This window comes from Parasteatoda tepidariorum, chromosome 1, assembly GCF_982258835.1.
Source record: "Parasteatoda tepidariorum strain Cologne lab strain chromosome 1, Ptep-v5.0, whole genome shotgun sequence".
Lineage (NCBI taxonomy): Eukaryota > Metazoa > Arthropoda > Arachnida > Araneae > Theridiidae > Parasteatoda > Parasteatoda tepidariorum.
In genome coordinates, this window is record NC_141755.1 from 68,805,663 (window position 1) to 68,827,896 (window position 22,234).

General features: G+C 27.4%; 1 protein-coding gene across 1 annotated transcript; it reads right to left on the reverse strand.

The window, feature by feature from the left end:
- Positions 1-10,594: 10,594 nt before the first annotated feature.
- On the reverse strand, positions 10,595-21,341 carry LOC139425431 (uncharacterized). The gene is made up of 8 exons (XM_071180314.2): positions 21,125-21,341; positions 15,075-15,126; positions 14,711-14,791; positions 14,470-14,553; positions 14,045-14,128; positions 13,201-13,284; positions 12,413-12,523; positions 10,595-11,272 (listed from the first exon to the last, which is right to left on the reverse strand). Exons 1-8 carry the CDS (start codon positions 21,339-21,341, stop codon positions 11,113-11,115), a joined length of 873 nt encoding a protein of 290 aa, XP_071036415.2. The 3' UTR covers positions 10,595-11,112.
- Between the last annotated feature and the right edge of the window lie 893 nt (positions 21,342-22,234).

The following is a 22,234-nucleotide window of genomic DNA, read 5'->3' on the forward strand; positions in this document are numbered from 1 at the left end:
TAAAACGATAAACATTGTAAATTATTTAATATTTATTATAAGTCCTGCAGAGGACTGATCGTAAAGACACGGTTCCCAGTAGAACACAGAATTCGAGCATCACTGGCTGCGGTCTGCAAGTGCGTGTGTGACCACTTTGATCAACCTGCGTAGGGACCGAGGGTGAGCGGTATTGGTCCTCAATAAACTGTTCTACCGGAAAGTTGTGGACTTCACCCGCATATCTCCGGGCCACCCCCCCTGAAGAGGAGCAAAATTGCGATGGCATGTCTTAGGATCATCTTCAGGGATGTTTCCCAAACTATCGCCAATAGCCCATTGCGCTGCTCTGGTTCGACGTAAATAAAGTACCCACCTACCCAATAAAAATAACTTATTTGTATTGAACTAGGGTGATAATAATTTTTACGGTTATCACAAATTATAACAATTTTATTATTATTCTTATATTACAATAGATTTCACTTTTTTGGTAATACAGTTGAGTGAATTATGCGGAGTACGATTTCCAATTCGAAATATGTACAACCTGCTAAATTTATTAAAGAAAAACATTACAGTTAATGAATTAGTTTTTCTCATGTTAATAAAATATATTGACTAATTCATTATAATTATTTCGTATGTTATAATAAATATAATTTTTTTTGTAATAAAGTTGAGTACTACGGGGTTTATTAACTTATTCACTATTAATGTTACTTGCCAAAACTAGATATATTAGCAAATATTTAATGCAGTTCATGATTTTTTCTTTATTTTTTATGTTATGGTTTCAAATGCAATACTTCGTCGCTTCGTATGCAGAAATGGCTTCTCAAAAATTAATCAACGAATTTTAACAGTCATATTTTCGAAATTATAATTAAGTATCGTTGCAATAACTTCAGCAACCTGACTTTCGAATTCTTGATTCAGATGAAGATGTATAAAATCAAGTCCGGCTAAGCCAGCCGATATCAGTCATTTCGAAGTTCAGTAATTTCGAGGGGTAACTATGAAGAATGAAACCAAAATTTTTTAGTTAATTTATTATTATTATTTATGCTATGGTATATCATGAATTAATATGATATATTCAGGAGTAAATCTGTACTAGTGAATCATCGAATTATAAACAGCTACATTTTGAAATTATTGCAAAGAACACAATACCCAAAATAACTTTTGATCCAACAATCTGTTTTTCTTGTATTTGCTCTTAATCTTAATATCTTCCGGATATTACCTAAAATGTGCTAATTAGTCAGTGGGGATGATATTTTAAGTTAAGAAATTACACATTCTTACTTTCTCTGAATAAGCAAACCTTTTATTCATGATACATTTGTATTTTTGACTTCCCAGCACGTGACAATACCCTAAATCTGTAAAATATTGATCCGCTAGTTTAGACAGGAGAGTGATCGATCGTTTGGATTTCTTAATGTTAATCTCACTTCATACATGTTTCAATGTATCTCGAAAGCAAAGTCAAAAATGATGACATATAATTATAAAGTTCGTTTAATTATTTATTCTTTATTATTTAAAATAATTATAATAGAAAATTTTTAAATCTAAGGGGTTAGATATTTAAAATCTTTTTATAGTGCGTAATTTTGTAAGACAAAATATACAACTTGACTGAAATCGTTTGAATAGTTTCGGAGTTATCAAATTTCGAAAAACATATTTTTTTTAAAATGAATTATTTCTCTAGAATCATTTACACAAATAGAGAAAAGTGAATCAAGAAAAATGAACAAATTCCTTTTTTCGAAAACAAAATCTTATTTGATTAAAAAATTATTTAAATTTTGAAATTTATAAGAAAATATTTCACAAGGCTTTGTGAAAGCCTATTTCGTTCAATTGTGTGTAGTTAAATAATTTTACAGATATTGCTAAATATTGCTATTTTACATATTATTGCTAAATAACTTATAATTTGAAGATCAAATGTATAAATTTGTTGAATAAAACTATGTTTATTTAGTTAAATAAGACATATTTTTCGTATCTGATTTCCTCTGTTAAGATATCGTCAGCAAGAATTAATTAACATATCAGATGGTGCACCCCTCATATACCAATTTTTTTAAAGCAAGAAGTTTTTTCTCGTTAAATAATAAGAAAAAAGTTACATCATTTAGTAAAATATATTCACATTTTGATGAAAGAATTAATTAAATTTAACAGTCATACTTTTGTGCACATAGTTGTTTAATCAAGGAAATATATTTTTTCTGAACCATCCTTCATCTAAATGGATCATGGATTTAAGTAGTATTTCCTGGAAAAAAAATTTTTACAAAACTATGATAAATATTCATATTTATTATACTTATCTTCTTATTTGATGTATTAGTCGAATATAAAATATTTCGACGATTCCATTCTGTTCAGATCGCGATTTTATTTAAAATCATAATTCTAACTGACTGGAAACGGGTCAGAAGAAGTATTCTATTTAAGTAAATGATTGTGCTAAATACATTATCGTTTGAATAAAAAATTTATTGAAGTTAACAGACATATTTTGTATGACTAAATTATTATTCGTCTTCTTTCTAATCCCACCTCTAATTTTATAGATGGAGGTTTTTTGTAAAATATAATGCTTGTAAAATTACAAGAAACATCCATATTTAAACATAATTATCTTGAGTTTTGTTGGAAGAGTCGAATATAAAATAATTCATTTCCTTCTTTATTTGTAAGTGTACATAAAATTTAACGATTCTATCCATTACCTAAGATTAAATAAAAATTTGATCGTCGACCAACGAAAAATCTTCATCATGTCAGATGTATAAAGAACAAGATTTAACCTACAAAAATGCTCAAAAATATGAGTTTCAGATTTACCTCAATTTATATAAATTAAGAACACTATTTTATTGAAGACTAAAGTTGAATCAGTTTTGTAGAAAAGAATAATCTTCTTTTAGTTTTTAGGAAACTGAATGCAATGTACGAAAAAAGTTTCCTTCATAGTTATATTTTTGAGAGATCCTTTCTTTAGATTTTCTTGATCAGAGTTACAAATTATACATAAGAAATTATCTCAATTTTCCATTTCAATTTTTTAAAAAATACAAAAGTATCAAAAATTGCATTTGAAAAATAGCTTAAAATTCAAACTTAAAGTTAAATCGGAGGAAATAAATTGTTCGAAAAATATTTTTTCGTGTAGTTGCATTGGTTAAGAAATTTGACATCAGTTGAAAACTAAACATATATATTTTAAACAAATTTTATAAAATGAACTAAAACGCACAGTTTTTATTGCGGTATTGACAACTTAAATGTAAATTTAAAATTTAAGATTGAATTATTATAGTAACTTTCAAAATTCGTGATCGCAATGCTTGAGTACGCCCTCTAGCGGGAGTCTGAAAAGATCAGGCATTTATTTATTAAGTTTTTATTTAGTTCCATCAGAATCATTACCAGAATCAGACACCATTTTCTAAGCAGCAAATAAGAAGCAAAATTTTTTAAGGAAAAGTCCGAAGAACCTGAAAAAACTCTCCAGAACATTGGTAAATCTTTCAGAAACAGAACACGCCAAAGATTTGAAGAAAAATTCCTCAATAATTTTTAACTTCTATTATCAATAAACTTGCAACTGATAACTTCCAATTTCGGGATCGCATACTGTAACAGATGTGTGTATTACGGTAAAATACATTTTTTCTGTCCTCAATTCATTACAAATTAAAGTGAAGTCAACATTGTTTTCTTCATTCCAATAAGTAAATGTGAATTCAGAATGTACAGAACTGCAATGATTATAGAATACTCTTCTTCTTTATAGAATAGTATAGATTTCTGTATCTATATAATTCGGAAAACAGCAATAACGAATCATTCGAATTACTTGAAATAGTGTCATTTGTGCTGATGATTAATAAATTTTTTTATCGTTTTCTTGGTAAGTATTTCTTAGTTTTGAAAGAATAGATAATTTCAACTAGAATTCAGCTGTCCTGTTTTTAAGCTACATATTAAAATTCATATCGAGTTCTTACAATCATAAAATTTTGATGTGTGGTATGTTATCTAAAAGTAATGAAGGGATAATCTATGTATATACTATTTGAAAATAAAATTTTCAAACGAAGAACATATCATTTGGAACTCTCCGGATTTATAAATCAGGCGCGCATTATGATTTTTATAATAAAAATTTTGCTTGTAAATAATTTTTTTCTGATTTTATCATAGTTCTCTACAGAATGGCTTCTTACGTCTGATTAAGAACTGTAAGAATAAATAAAAGAAACAATATGAATTTTTTTATTTCAATACGAGGAATTTTTAAAATCGTTTTTTTATCCTAAGAATTTTACGTTTTTTAGTTTATAATTTCTTAATAGAAATTGTCGTCAAAATACTTTTTTTGAAAAATTAAATGGTATAACGTTATGTATTTATGTACACTTCTTGCATATTCTAATGTTTGAAGTAATATGTTTCAGAAAAGTATGGAATAAAAATTCGGCACTTACGTATTAACGCCACTGTAGCTTCAGATTTTGCTGTGAAGTGCCATAATTTGCACCTAAATGTTTTGCGACAAATCATAAAATAAAACACTTTGTTTAAAATCAAAGTAGTCAATCGGATTTCGGTGGAACATGGGCCGGTAAAGAGTTTAACATAGATTCAAAATAATCTTTATTTTCTTTCACCTGATGCTGTCGCCATATAAACTTTAATAAATAAGATTCCAAATGAAATAACATTTCCAAAACTTACATTTACCAAGATAAGTTTTATGTTATGGGAATTGGTACATTTTCGTTTCTTTTGGAAAATTAGTTTACATTACATACAAATATTTCTGAAAAAATAAAATTGCTTCTTGTTCTGTTTTTGGCAAATCCCAAAGAGGCATTTTCGAAGCACTAAAAAAGGGCGTCAAAAAACAGCAAGCAACAAGGCAACAAGGAATCCAATAGATAACTGTAAGCGATCAGGTTTGCTCTTTATTATTGCAGTCAATTTTTTTTTATGTTCTTAATGAATTCAGAATGATGGAAAAGTCCTGAAAAACATCTTTTTACCTCCCAAAAAATGCTACTTTTTTAATTAAGAGCAATTAAAAATCGTGTACTTTCGTTTTCAGTTTAAAAAGGAAGTCACGTGACTTTTAAGAAAGTGACGCCATTCGAGCCTGACTCGCGTTTGTTTACACTTTTTCTCCTTGGTGATTTAACGCTTGTTTACGTGCCTAGTTGAACGTCGTTTGTTTTTTTAAAAATATATTTTAAAATCGAAGTGTATTGCTGTTTGATGTCTTCATCAAGTAAATATAAGTACTGTATAGTGCCTATGTGCACTAACACAACTTCCACAGCTCCTGAAAAGATATTTTTTGATGTGCCAAGAAAAGCTGAGATAAGGAAAAGATGGTGCCATCTAATGAAGCGTGATGAGAATAAAAATCCTGAATTTTCTAAAAAATGCCCATAGCCTATAGCATTATCCCCATATGTTTGTCTTGCTGATCTGAAGTTAAAATATATATATATATATATATATATATATATATATATATATATATATATATATATATATATATATATATATATATATATATATATATATATATATATATATATATATATATATATATATATATATATATATATATATATATATATATATATATATATATGTGTGAAAAAGATGATTTAAAAACTGAAAAACAGAATCTTATTAGACTAAACAACCAATTGAGACAGACCTGGCCCCCCCAAGGCCATAGTGTCGATAAAGAAGAAGAAGTTTTTTATAGCTTTCCTATGTCCATGTAATATTAGTTTGTGTTAATCGCTATTTCATATCTTTCTTTTCCGTAAAAATTCCAAAAGTTTCTGGAAACCTTAAATTATGAAATAGTTATTTAATATAAAATTTAGTATACATTAATTTTTTCTTTTTTTTTACAGAATAGGGATAAAAACTATTATATTTTTTTAAATCCTTCAATATGCACACTATCTGCATAACTAGACGCTTTAAAATATAATGTAATAAAAATCTTTTTGATTTTTAATACATCATTCATAAAATGTACCAGTATCTTTCAAAATGGTTCATGTTATTATTTACACCTTGGATTTAACACTTTAAAAAATATTATGAAGCAAAACTTATTTTTAAATTTAATAAAAAAATTCGATAAAAAAAACATTAGCAGGTGTAGTTAAAGTAAAATATACTAAAATTGAAGATGTGTATTTATGTTTGACAGTAGAAAGGGTAAAAATATTCTATAACTAGCTTGCCTCTGACTATTTCTTTAATTTTTTTTATAAATTAGAATCTAATTTTCTTTAATTTTATTTTATTAAATATTAATTTTTAATAAAACATTAATTTTTAATAAAAATAATAGCTTATTTATTTTTATAAAATCGTTTATAAATTATTTTTAATAAAATTGACTTCAATTAATTTTTAACTAAATTAATTTTAATAAAATTGATTGTAATTATTACAAAGTTGTTTATAATTGGTCTTTAATAAAATAATAACTTTAATTCAAATTAATTTTTAATAAAATAATACATTTTATTAAAATTAATTTTTAATAAAATAATTTTAATAAAAGAGTAAGTATAACGTTTATAATAATAATTTTGTGAGTAAGTATAATTATTTGTTTTTGTGAGTAATAATAATTTAGTGTGTAAGAATAGCGTTTAGTTTTATACTTTTATGAAAGTGGAAAGATGTTTTTAGTATACTTAAATCCTTGCTATATTTTAACGTGTACCTATATGTGTTATAACAAATCGCCGTTCCATTTTCACACACAAAATTATTTACAGCCAGGGGCGCCGGTAGAATAAAATATAGGGGGGTGCAACCCTCTAACAAACTACCATCCCCACAAAAAAAAAGATTAAAACTATTCTGTATGATTGCAATTCTTGTTTGATTAATCAATTTTTTACATAAAATTTTATAACTAAATTGCTTTTCTATTTATTTTTAATTGCTTAAAGAAAATCCAGGGTAGTGCAAGTGCACCTCCTTGCCGACGCCCTTATTTACAGCTACAGTTTATAAATAAACAAATTTATACCTTTGAGCCTTTATGCCTTTGATTTCAGGCGAAATGAAATCTTGGTTCGTTCGAAAAAAATCCATAATCATCTCTTCAGTAACTTGCGGCAAATTGTCCGTTTGAGCTTTTTGAAACCCCTCTTCCATTTTGATTCTATATATGCAATAGATTTCAAAATATTTGCTGCTAAATACGCATTTAAATACACGCGGGAAAATTTGGAAAAAATAAGTTAAAGAAGAGCTAGTTAAAACCGCAAGAAAGAAAATACATAATAACAACGGGAAGGTCGTGAGGAGTAAGGCTCTAATGACGTCACACCAATCAGCGGTCGTTTTCGAGTGAGGGCGTTTTCGCTCAATTAAAATATTAATAATTAAATAAATATTTATTTGTCAGAGTTAAAAATTATATTTTCGTAATCAGGAAATCAATCTTAAGAAGTAATGACAATAATTTGGAAAATTTAAGAGATGCTGCAATTGTCCATTCAGCTATTCTGTTTTTAAGTTAAATATTGAAATTCATATCGAGATCTTACAATTATAAAATTTTTGCTGTGTGGTATGTCATCTTAAAGTGATGAAGGGATAATCTGTGTATATATTATTTGATAGTATATTTTATTGAGTTAAGTTTTTAAACGAGGAACGTATCATTTTGGAATTCTCCGGATTTATAAAGCTGGTAAGTGTTATAATTTGTTAAAAAAAATTTACTTGTAAATACTTTTTTTTTCTTTTTTGATGATAATTTCTATAGAATGGTTTTCTACGTCCGATTATAAAGGAAAAAAAACGTGAAAGTTTTTTATTTTAATGTGAAGAATTTTCAGAATTATTTTTTGCTTGTTTCGTAAGCATTCTTTATTTTATGTTTTCAAGTTTCTAAATAATGATTTTTATTGAAACTTAAAATGTTTTGATAAAAATTGTTGTCAAGAAACTTTTTTTACATAATTAAATTATATAAATTTATGAGGCTTATGTATACTTTTTGCTTATTTTAATGTTTGAAGTAATATGATTCTTAAAAATATGGAATTTAAAGTTTAAATAAGCCTTTTATGTTACATCATAAAGTTCAGTAAAACTATTTCTCAGGCATTAGGTTTTAACTCTAATAAAAAGATACATATTGTTTTCTTAATATTCACAAATATTTTTCCGATGTGTTTTATATGTTTCTTCTCTAAAAAAAAGAGATACCATTTTGTTTTCGTTTGCATAAGAAAGATTTTTAAACATTTTTCTTTTTTAAATTTAAAAAGCAACAATAAAGATGGAACGTTGCAATGCTACATGCTACATAAAAGACGTCTTCAGGGTCACTGCATGACGGTTCATATAGAAATCGCAGGTATTCGGCTCATGCAACAATGCCCCCTACATAATTAGTTGCGGTCGCGAATTAAAGGGAAAAAAAACAGGAGCTCTCTGCAGAAAAATACTGCAACTATCTTACGTAATAATGGGAAAAGAATTGGGTGGACGTAAGCATGGAAAAAGATTATTTTCTATCACGGAGAAATAGCTCAAATATTACCAAAAGCAAATTAACAATTATTTGAAAAGTTCGCACATGACTGGAAAATCTATACTCGATAAAAGGTTTTATCAATCAGTTTTAAAATTATTCTCATTGCCTAAATACATGTGACAGATTAGTTAGTTTTTTCTAGGTCTTTTTTGCTTATATAAATTTATAAATTGAAAAGTGAATGGGTTAAAATGCATCTGCATGCAAGGATAATATGCATGGGCTAAAATTAGCATAATTCAGTAAGTTTGAGGTAAATATTACTATAAAAATTATGGTATATATGATTTTTTTCTTCCAATTATATTCTGTTAAAAATGAATTTCTAAGTAATATGTACAGACAACCAGAGTGCAGTTAATTTTTACCGTAATTTGATGCGAAATGTTTTACAGTGTACCATTCTCTACAATTCCATTCAACTTTTGCAGTAAACAATAAATGCAAGTAAGTCTAGTATTAAAATTTCAAGGTAACGTTTTTTTCAACTAATATGACAACAATATCGGAAATGAAAATTTTTATAAATAATTTTTTATTTATTACATTTCTTCTGAATTACTCTACAGATGTTTAAATTTCTTACTTATCAAGTAACTATTGATTTATTATTCATTTTTTTTTTTGAAAAACATAAATTTGCAAAGTTTTAATGTTTAACCTGTTTCCATACCGTTTTTAAATTAAATGATGAATTTATTTTTTTTTTGTAATCATAATAAATTATTTTTTGATAAATTCTCCTTTAGGTTATAGAGCTCCAAAGGTGGGTACTCAACTTTTTTGATTTGGGAAATTAATTTTGATGATATACTGATAACCTTTCACGATATAGCAATCTAAGCTTATTGCAAGCAGCCACTAAAGATCGATGACTAGCTCCTCACAATAACAGTTCCATGTTAATCTTTAATAGTTCACTGCCTAAATTCGAAAACGAAAAGTTTATAGATTTTTATACACGTATATTTGTGAAAGACGAGTATCATGTCATAAGCAAAAACAACAACATTTAACAGTTAAAATGTGTCGAAAGAAAATAGGCTTCTTCAGATTAGACAATTTCAAAGATGAAATGGAGCAAATTGATTGAATTTATTATATTTCTTCTGAGAGGTAGCTTGAATGTATATCTCTATACTTTTTACATTTCTAAGCAACTGTCGCCACAACCTCCAAAATTTAAAAAAAAAATCTCAAGTCGCACAACTTCAAAACCATTACATTAAATATTATCAATTTTTGCATATTTCTAAGGAAATGTTAAAGAAATACTTTGCTGTCCAAATTTTATTGTTACCGTCATTTTTTGTTTCAGTTATTTATATATTTGGTAAATTTTTGAAAACTAACGCCAGTTACTTTTAAACATGATCTTTTGCAATTACCTAATCCTTGTCTTATATTCATAGATGGAGAATTTGGCACACTGTTTTTAAATCTCTAATGAAATTTGATTAAATTAAACTGTAAAATTGCGTTTTCTTAGGAGCGAATATCAATCCATTTCAGTTACATGATTTTCTGTCAATCTATTGGTACTCCGTCTTATTACGGATAATACAGATAAGAGGTGCAAGTTCTCTGGAAATAACTGATCAAGAAGTTCTGAGATTTGACGCACGATACAAAACACATAGGAAAAACGAATTAAAATCCGCTATGAAATCTACTGTACATTCATTTCATTATTTATAAGCAAACATTGTTTATGAACATTCATTAATCTACATTTCACTGTTTATAAACTTGAGACAAAAAGTTTTACTGAAATTAGCTAAGTGATATAAATTGAACTGCGTCGACAATTTCTAGTGTTAGTGAGAAGTCGAAGAAGTCCCATAGTTTCAAAAAATCTGTTCGACTTATTAAATTACTTTAGTACACACAGTAGTAACACATATTTTAAATAAAAATTGATTTCAATAATTCTGAATAATAAAAGTAATAAGAAACAAACAAATCATTAAACATGTTCCATTTATTGTACTTAGTGATAATTTTACAGGCATATAATAAGTTACAATAAATAAATAAAGAACATGCAATCAAAAGTGATCAATTTGGTAATCGTACTGTTGGTAATGTATCATTTTGAAATCATGAAATCACACAGCCGCGTGGAAATGTCTGAAAATCTGGGAGTTATATATTCCAAATTTTTCGTCCAGGTTGTGTGTCTTAAGCCAAGTAACATTTAGAAACTGTCACTCAGGAAATGTCACAGTCGGAAATTGTCACAGTCGGAAATTGTCACAGTCGAAAATTGTCACAATCGGAAATCGTCATAGTCGGAAATTGTCACAATCGGGAAATGTCATAGTCGGGAAATGTCACAGTCGGGTAAAGTCACAGTCGGGAAAAGTCACAGTCGGGAAAAGTCTAAGTCAGGGAAAGTCCTAATGTCAGGAATAGCATACATTCAGAGTCCCAAATTCAAGAAATAGGTATTTTTGGAGTCACAATTTTTTGAGAAATTTTGTCTAGCTTTGGGTTCACTCAGTTTCCTAATATTTCCGTATGAAACACCCAGTAAACAGGCGTCTCACAAAGCAACGGACACTTTTCCTCTCTTTCTTTCTGGCCATTTCTCTCTTTTTAGCAAAATCTGGATTTTGAGCCAATTTTTCTTCCAGAATTTTTGTCAAAAGAGAAACATCTCCGCAACTGTAATAAATAATCCATTTATTGTTAAACAATCTATAAGAGAGTTATTTATGTACTTGAACTTGTATCAGATTTTAATTATTTTGTTTATTAATCATGCAAATAAAAGAGTTGCAACAAATGTCGTTAAAAAAAGAATTTTATTAATAATTGCGTTAACTAGTGAGCTTGCCAAGGAATTTGCAGAAAGAACGTTTTATTATTTCTTATAATAACAAAATTCAAATTTTTTTTTAATATAATCTTGATTCTTGATCTTATTCTTAATTATTGAAATATCTTATTATCATCATAAAAAATTTCAATGTTACAATCACAGTACATTTGATCTTATTATTCAAAATCAAGGAATCTAACAAATTGAAAAAACATGCACAATAAATCATACAATTAAATACAAAGTAATTCACAAAGAAAAAAAAATATTTATGAATGACGGCTGTGTACCTTGATGTTTTATTTTTGTAGAGTAACGGAAAATGTCACAATTTGTAATCAAACAACCTTATATATTGCAGTTTCTTATTTTAAATACACTAATTAATTAATCCCGACAGTACTTGAAATTGCTTTGAAAAGCGTACTTTCTCTGAATTAACTTAAAATTTTTTGGTCAGATTTGAACTTTTACCCCTCCAAAATAGAAAGTGGCTGTGCTTGAATATATATATATATATATAAAGAAGTTTTTTTACGTATTCTAGACAAATTTAAAAATTTTGTTTTATGGTTACATCTTTAAGAGCTATTTCTTTGAATTAATTTTCAAAAAAATATTTAAATTACCGATGAATTCATTATGCTCGATTGTCCATTTAAAACCTCATACTTAGTTAGTTAATGTATAAAATGTCAAAAATTGAAGAAAATTTATTTATAATACTTTACAATGTGCATAAGTAGTGGCAATAAATTTAATTTAAAAAAAATTCTGAGCTTTTGTTCATATTGCCAGTTTTTACTACTTGAAAACATATTTAAGTACAATTTTATATTTCTTTAGTTTAAAAATTCGGCGTGGAATTAATTAAATTCGTTATCAAATATACTTTTAAAGCACATAAAAAAGCACATTAGGGATTTAAATTCACATAAAAAAATGAACTTATTTAAATAAGATTGATAGCAATCAATATATACCTCTTTAATCCAACTACAATATCCAGTGATTCTTTCACTTTATTAGCCTTGACCAATAATTTCTTTTCCCTCGAATCAATCTCGAAGTAATAATGGCCACTTCCATCACTTCTATAATGAAAGATGAAATTTAATAAAATTAATTTAATATTAAAATGTATGTACTTTTAGCCAAAAAATAAAGAAGAAATAAAAACTTGAACACATTATTAACTTTTTATTTCAAGATCGGATTTTCATGAAGGTAAATATTTGTGTGATTTTCCTCAAATGCGCTAAAATATCTGTGCAGGCATTAGTTATAAGGTTATAAAAACAAAAATAAATTAAAAAGTCTATTTAGATTCATTTCTTTTGACGGAATAGGAACCTTTATTTTCATAAGAGGGTTGGAGGAAATTTTAGACAATTTATTCAAAAGTTTATTCTGTGGAAAATATTATTTTTTGCAATTAATTATTATTTTTAAAAACACAAATGGGTTAAATTTTTTTAATTTTTTAGAGAAAATTTTTAACTACATAATTCAAAACTACGTAAGTGCAGAAAATCGGATTTTGAATTTTGGATTAAAATACTGCTACTATTAACGGAAATCTCATGAAAATGGATGCGAAAAATATCCATTCTACTTGAAGATGAGTGAAATAGAATGCAGGTTGTTTGTTTCTGGAAGAAAATAATCTAAAGAATTCGAATAAAATAAATTATGCTTTCGGATATTAAAAATTTAAATCAGGCGTATTAAAGCTAATTGAAGAGTAAGTTTAAAATAGGACTTTAATTACCCATCCATAGCAACAATCTCTTTGTCAAAAATCATTTGTGACTCTTTAGGCTCGATATCAGCCTGCAATTCCTCTACTTTGTCGCTAAAAATAAAAAAGGGAATTAGTGCATGAAATAATTACCTCAAGATTAACAAATGCCTTTCCTGTTAAAATGTGTTTCTCAAATTTGTGAAAAAATGCGATAGAATAGCTCCAAAAATATATATAATTGAAATTGAAACCTCTATGTATTGTGACATGTTCAAATGAACGGCTATGAGAACCCATCTTCATTTATAAATAAACATGGCGGTTAAGTAGAAAAGTGTTATTTACCGATCTAAAAACAATTTTTTTCTCGAGAAATAATTTTAGAACGATGCTGTAAACTATTATCAAATCAGATGTTTTCTTCCATTATTTAACCGTTATAAACCAATAAAGTTTAAATTTTGTCACACTTGATGATGATTTTACATTTTGTCTCGATACATAAAAATTTATATACACGTTGATCATGCTATTATACCCAATATTTTGAATTCGTGAGTTTTACAATTCGACTATATTTATTTCTGAGTAGTTTTGAGAAATAATTTCTTTCAACAGTATTTGATTGAAATATTTACGTATCAAAAATTATTAGTTCTTTTAAACTATTTCATGCCTTCTACGTTTATGCTACATATTAATTTTTTGTAATTCATCTACGTCAGATCAGAAGATATTCATTTAGTTTGAACTTTCTAAATAAATTCTAGTTTACGTGCAAGAAAGTAGCGTGTGCTTTTAAAAATTGCAAATGGTATAAAATATTGTTTAAAATACCTAATCTCAATAACATTGAAGCTGTTTAAATTACCTATTCACTATAGCAGCATTTTCATCATCAGATGAAGATGACTGATTCGGCTCTATTTCAGCCCTCAACTCAACCAAGTCATCTCTAAAGAAAAAAAATAAAATTAATAGATAAGACGTCAAGCTTAACACATGTTTCATATATAATAGCATGTTTTTTATTAATAAGAATTAAATCATACTTGCATGAATTATGTACATTTTATTTTAAATCATTAATCTCTGATAAAAATAAACTATTTCAATATGCATTTCTTAAAAAGAATTTAACACAATTATTTACTTAAGTTTCCACGATGAAAATCAGCATTCAAAAGTAGCAACATAAATACTATTCAATATATCATAAAGAAAATTGCTAAATATTTAGAATCTCACTAAAGACAATTAATGCAAAAATAATGAAATAAAAACTAAATAGATTACCTTTCCAAAATTTCAACTTCCTCATCATCAGTTGAAGATGACTCAGAATGCTCTATTTCAGCACTCAATTCCTCCATATCATCGCTAAACGAAACAAATTAAATTATCACATTATATTGTTGCTTCAACTTCAAGACATGATTTTGCTTAATACACTTAATAGTAAAAATCTTGAATATTTAATGTAGTTTACAATACAAATATTATGATCTCTTAAAGATAATAACTCCATATATAGTACCTATCACTAGCTTCATCCTCATCAGAAGTCAAATGTGACTCCTCAGAAACTATCCCTCCATCAACCTCCAGCATTTCGTAGCTGAAAGGAGAAAGAAAATAATATATTTTTAGATTAGATGTTTATAGATAGAATATTTAATTATCTATAGGTGGTCATCTTTCATCAGTTTCTTGTGCAACTCATGTTAAAGCCATTATAAAGAACATTTTAGTGTAATTTTCTTTTTCTTTGTATTTCTTTCTTTTTTTCTTTTTTATTTATTTATTTGTTTTTTCATTTATTTATGTCTTAAACTTTTAAAAATTTCCATTTTTCTCCTTAAAGAAATTACACTATTTGTCAATCTAAATAAAGTACTTACCCATCTGTTTCAGATGAACTACTGCTGGTGTCTTCTGCAAGAAATCCAGGAGCTAAAAATAGATTATAAATTTAATTTTAATATAGCTTATTTTTGATTAAATTTAAATTTGGGTAAAAAAAATTTATAATTTTTCCCCTCTTGCAAGGAAAAGGTAGGGAATTTATTAGAAAATGTAATCTTCGGATAGTTTTTTTTTTTTTTTTGAATTTGAATTTGAAATATTATGTCGGAAAATTTTCTTGAGAAAGAAAAAAAAACAAATTTCAAACCTATCACATGAATTTAAGTAAATTCAGCTAAAATTAACTTTAAAATTTGATAAATTATGGTAAAAATAGACTTGATTCTACGTCTTTGATTACGTCTTGATACGTCTTTGTTTTACACTTTTTTGTTTTCGCTTATAGTTTTCGGGTTTGATTGAAATATTGTCTTTGACGAACAGTGGTAGGACTAGATAATTAGGTGATAGTTAGTATAATTAAATTAAACAAAATGTCACTTTTCATTATATTTACTTATTGCTTTTGGATATTTAGTTTTATTAATAAAATAAAAATGTCTCTTTTAGCTGATAAAATTATGTATAGAATTAAAAAGTTTTATAACTTTGTTTTTTATTAAATAAATCACAATATGTTTTCCTTGTAAGACAAATAACATCATTTCTGCACCGAAAAATTCCAAATAAAATTATGGTACAAAGTATTGGCATTTTTGGTTCAATGTCCTTTAACACAAGTTACCGTAAAATATTATGCCGTACTTTCTACTGTAATATTGATTTAATTTGAATGATTCAGTGATTTCGCGGTAATAATTACTGTAAAAATATTTCGTTCCAGTAAAAATGGATTTCACTGTAAAACGTATCATCATTCAGGTTGCAAATAATGCTTATGATGCACTAAAAGTGCCGGTACTTCTTACCGTAATTTGATCAAGAATGATTTACAGTGTGATGCAACGTGTCGTTACAATCACTAACACCTTTATGAAAATGTATAAACCAAAAAAATTTCTAATGAAGAAAAATATGTTACAGCTTTAAAATATTTTTTTCATTCTTCAGAATATAAAATAATTTGTAAAAAATTCGATTTTAGGAGTATATATTAAGAGATAATAATGCATTTGTATTTATACAAAAAATAACAGTCAATTCATAATTTTCTTTTCGATTTCTATTTGAAATTTTTCCTTTAAATTTAATACATATTTAACACTATTTTTATGCATATTCTCATATTTTAATTCAATTCAGTTGCACAGATTTTCAAGCAAGATTAAGTTAAAATTTTATTTATGCAATGGAATTACATACAAATCTCAAAACAATATCGACATATAATATTGTCTATCACCACCTCTGGCTAAGTTCCAAAAAATGCTAGATTGATCCTAATCAAGATTTGATCATATTTTGAAATTTATCGTTTACTTAAAATTTATAAAATTAATAGTTTTCTTGCTTACGATAAGGCCTTGGATTCCTTTTCAACTCTTTTTGCCAGTGATTAAGCACTGCAAAACGAAATAATTCACTCATTTTCACAAATTATAAGTCACTTGTCAAAAAAGACGTTATTCACTTATAAAAGCTCAAATAAGAATAAGGAATTTTCTGCTATATTGTTGGTGATATTAGCAACGATTTTTTTCGGCAACAATGTTTAAAAAGAACTATTAAAACAATGTGCAAAGGGATAAAGTTTCATTTAACTCTCTTAAGCATTGTTGCAAATGTTTACAACAAACGAAATGAACATATTTAGTTGTTCTAAAATTTTTTAAAGGAAAGGAAAAAACAACAATGACTAAAAATTTCGAAACAGCGATCTAATATTTTGTGAGAATTCGGAAAAAATTACATAATGACATAATATAAAAATGACATTGAATTGTTTAATGTTTACTAAAACTGTAGGTGAAATGCATTGACATAAAGCTGAAATTTTTAATATGACGAAAATTGGAATAACTCATTTTTTATATGAGGATTTTTAATTTTTCATAAAGAGAAAAAAATCTATTGTAAAAGTAAATTAACATTTCTAATGAATGGCAAAATTATTTCAGTCAAAAAAATTACAATAAAACAACAGATTTTGGGTGATAAACCCCAAAATTCAAGGTGTTTAAATGCTTTACTTGATATTTTTTGTTTGTTTTGGGTAACGATTTATGGAAATTAGACTTTAAATCATAGCTCTCATTTCTCACACATTTAGAAAAAATACAAAGCTGAAAAGTAAATTTAACAGAAAAACATGTCTCAATCCCCATGCTTAAGTAAATATTTTTAACTTTTGACTCATGATTTACTAGTGACCTACCAATAACAATTCATAACAATTTTGATACAATAAATTAAAAATGACTGTAAAGACAATTATTTTCGAAGATAACTTGAGTGCAAAATTCTTAATGGCTGATATTTGTGAAGAATGTCTGCTTAGTTTTTTTATTGAAACCGTTATTAATAATAAGTTATTTAGTTTTGCCATAACTTACGCAGTTTTACTTTTTAAGGCAATCGTCACAATGTGATTATATAAAAGCTGTTTTGAAGCAAGTTAATGTTAGTAAAACAACGACTTAACCGCACTGACCCCTTATTGTGACTAGTGTGATAATAATTACAGTTTTAATACTCAATTCGGAGGGGCTTTGTAATGTCATAAACATCATGCAAGTAGCTAGCACACATCATGCAAGTAACTGGAATTAGCCAGTGTTGTACTAAGAAATATCAAGCTTGGTTCGTAATTCAATAACAGTTTAACCAATATTTCGACTCATTATTTTAACCATATGAAGCAATATTAACTCATTCTATGAAAGAGCAGTTAAAAGAATTATTAATAAAATTAAAATAAGCCGTAAAGTTGAATGGAACTACTACAATACAGTTTTAATTTGTGTTCATATTCTTTTTCAAACGTTCCAAGTATTTTCAAGCTTTAAACACATTCATGCATGCAGTGATAAAAGTAGTTAGTTTAAACCCGGTCGGAAATTTAAACTTTTTGAATTTTTTAGAAGAAAAAAACAATTTTCATAAAAACTAGTATATTTATGACTTTTCTTGAACGATATACACTGCACAACTAAATGGATATCTTGGTGAAATTAAAAGGTTTGTACCTCATAAGTTCCAAGAAGCCTTTGAATCATAAACTAAGGAAATACCTAACATTCCCCATTATGCTATTTCAATTATGAATGCATGGGATTTTCAAATTTGACTATTATTTGTTTCGGAGCAATTTCTACTCATTTTTGGATGATTTTGAGAAACCATTTTTTACAGTGCAATTGAAAAAAAGCATCTGAAAATTAGTCAATGCTCCAACTCAACGCTCTTCTGTAATTTGGAAAAGAAATGATTTAGGATTTTCGCAACTTTCCTCTACATTGGTAACTATTAGCTGGATTCCAGATTAAACTAGGCAAAAACCACAAACTTTTGTGACTAAATCGTCTAACAGTTTTAATAAAAAGCTAGTCTTTCTAAAAACAATAATACATTTCTTTTGCACTCTATATGAAAGTTTAAGCACAAGCAAGGAATTTTAATTTTTAAAGGCTGCAACAAAATGTTAACAAAAAGGCATTTGCATATGATGTAACTAAAAACAGAAAACAAATAATTTGCTGAAAAATATTTATTGTATAATGATTTTGATTAATATAATAAAAAAATAATAGGATATCGCTAAAGTTTAAGCTCCAGGGCTAAAGTGACACCATTTAGCAGTCTTAAAGTCTTACTTGGAAATTGATCTCCCATTTTTCATAATATCATAGAATCTACCTTTTCTCTATTGAACAATTTAGCGTTTTCATAACACAGGCTTATTTTTCATAAATTGAGTAAAAATGAATTATTGATTCTAAATTAGGCTTATATATGGCATGAATTATTTTATAGATAGAATATAAGTTCATATTCAAGGAAATGAAGCTATTAATTCATTTCCAATCGGTGAAAAGTTTAGATATTTATCACAATTAGAAAAAAAAATAACTTTATTTTCTTTTATCTCCACATTAACTGAAGATATTCTGAAAATTTGAGGAATTCTTTATTTTGTTGTCAGTTTCTTTTTAGGTTTTCTCTCCCTCTCTCTCTCAAAAAAAAATAAAAAAAACATAATTTCGAGAAAGGAAAAAATTTAAATTTTTTGATATCGTGTCTTATTTTTTACTCGGGAAATCAAGAAAGTGATTTTTAAAACTCAATTTTTTAGGAATATATAATGTAAAGGAAAAATATGCAGTTTTAAGCTTAGAAAATTAATTATTTTATAATATTTATGAGCGAAAAATTCTGAAAACCTATTGAAAATAGATACTTAAATTTAAATCATAAAAAATTTATACTAAGTAAGTATATATTTTAAATTGTATCAAAAATTTAAAAATAGAATTTTCGAAAATTTTAATTGTTCTGCCTTAGTCAAATTATGTGATTTTTTTCGTCTTTCTTAAAACAGTAAAATGACGCAGATATTAAATCAATGCAAGCATTAAAGAATAAAAAAGGGTTTTAAGAATTCGTTTAGGTTCCACTCACTTTAAATTTAGTTTGTAAAGCAATTTTCCGAAGCAAGAAGTTTTTTCTCGATAAAACTTAAAGTTAGATAAGTAAATATATTTAGTAGAAATATTTTTCTGCAAATACATGTATATTTAATGAAATATATTTTTCTGAACCATCCTTTAAAGCATTCTAGTAACCTAATTTTTTTTATTGTCATTTTTGTATCCTAATGTGTTCGCTATAGATCTAGCACCAGTGCATGGGACACTAAAATAGAACCTCGAGCGAGAGTAAGACCGTCAACAAATATAATTAAATATGATTAAATAATTTATGCTAAAGCTTATGAACAGTAACAGTACTTGAGCTTATAATTTTTGAGCAGCTTCTCACAGTACACTGCATAAGTCTATATATTTAACGAGATTTTTCAAATCGACTGCATGCTTATCCTGAAAGGAATCTTGTTGAAATTATATATTTAAAGCAATGTTACAAAGAAGAACAAGTATAATGAATGTTTCGTCTTTTTTTTATTACTGGAAACTAGTTTCGAATAATTTTGTTTCAAATCAGTTTCATTCAATCCTCAAAAAATAATCTCATATATTATGATCGAATGAAATTAATTTAATAAATAGTTCGTTAGCTAAATATACTAATCAATCAATCAATGATTGATGACTCTCTTATTGATAGATTTGTCAATCTTTCATTGATAGATTTATCAATCTTTCATTTTTATCAATCATTGATTGATTCCTCATATACTATCGTATCTCAGGTGAAACATCTTTTCAAAAAGAAATTTTGTACTGCTTCGAAAAAAATTAATTTTGCTGTCGTTGTTTTTCGTCAATCCTTCGTGATACATCCTCAGCTATATCAAATCCACCTGTAGAGGGGGTAGAAAACTGTCCCTGCATCAGAAAGGTTCTGGGTTCGAATCCCGCACAAGGCATGAATGTTCTTTCCTTCTCTGTACTATCAGTCCTCACTTTGGGAGCGACGTTGGCCCACCTAATATGGTGCCCCTGAATGAGAGGCCAACAAAATCGCCCTGTATGTGCCTGAATTGACGGATGTTAACACAGGTTGGCATTGGAGAAAAAAAAACATGAATGCAAGCGTTCTAGCAAAGTCACACTCCAAAATTGGTTGTAAGCGAATGTCCTTTAAGAATTCCAGACAATCGAGGATATCTTCGGGGGGAAGGTGATTTCAATATGCACTTGCTTAGGGAAGACTTTGCACTCAAATTTAGAAGTTAAGCATTTTAAATGGCCACTGATGAATAGCGAAACAGCCGTCTGATCCGATATATCTTTTTTTAAACTCTAGAGCACCACTAGAGCTTTTTTGCCAAACCAGTGGTAAATAGGAGGGGTTAACCATAGTTTCCTGTCGCAGCTTTTCTTCAGGGAGAAAATCTCTTGGTAATGAGGTAGTCAGATGTTGCAACCTCTGTGGTGCCTCTTTTAGCTATCTGTGACTTCATTACCAGGGACACCAACATGTGATGGGATCCATTGTAAGTGAACGTCTCGAATTTTGGTGAGTTGTTTCAAATAGTCGATTATTTTAGTACCCACACTGTCAGTTACTCGATTCCAATCCTTTAAGTATTGTAATAAGCAGTGACTGGCAGTGAGGATCCAGATATCACCAGAAGCATTCAATTCAAGAATGGATTTTAATCTTTCATAAATGACTATCATTTTGTTTCTGAAAATTTTATTTTTGCAGTTGTAATTTACATCCGTTTACAATGTAATTTACATACAGTTAAGACCTTTATTTAAATTTTGCTTGATTCGATTGTATCAAAGAAAAATAAGAAAAAGAAAAGCTTATTATTTGTTCCCTATTTGAGCTGAATAATCTTTCTACTGAGCATTCACTTTCTGCGGAGGAAGACTCAAACTTACCACGCGAAGAGAAGATTCGTATTCGTACGTTTAGTACCATTACAGTTTTCAATCATTGCACTTTCAAGAAAACCTTTAACTAAGAACCGTGTGATTAAACACAACCAATTGGTTTCCATTTTTTCTTGAACTCAACTTACCATATAATAAAAGTATGCAAGGTGTTCCATAATCCCCACTCTTTATGTATATATTTAGAATACTTGCCAAAAATGACGTAAAAAAAGAATATTATGGGGTCATAAAAAATATAAGTAAAAATTATCACTTTTCAATGCCTTTCCGTTTCCTATAGCAATAAAACAAGTTTTGATTGTTTAGTCCCATATTCCACAGATCTGAATCATTCAATTTTAATAGAGGTTTATTTATTAAATAGTAATTTATTACTCCTATGGTCTATACTATTTTTCTTAGTGTTTGACAAGGAACCTACAAATATATCGGTGATCATTTCGAAACACATTTACCACGCCTAATAAATAAACTCCTAAATAAAAATAAAATTAAATAAATCGCATTCAGTTTTCTAATTGTAATTTATGAGAATTGCACAAGTTAAATTCTCATACCCTTTAAATAATCCAGAAATCTCTAAAAAGAAGATTTACATTCCTTGGAACAATGAATTTTAAAGAATGCATTCGTAGAAGGAATGCTATTAACCAACTAAGAAGCATCTA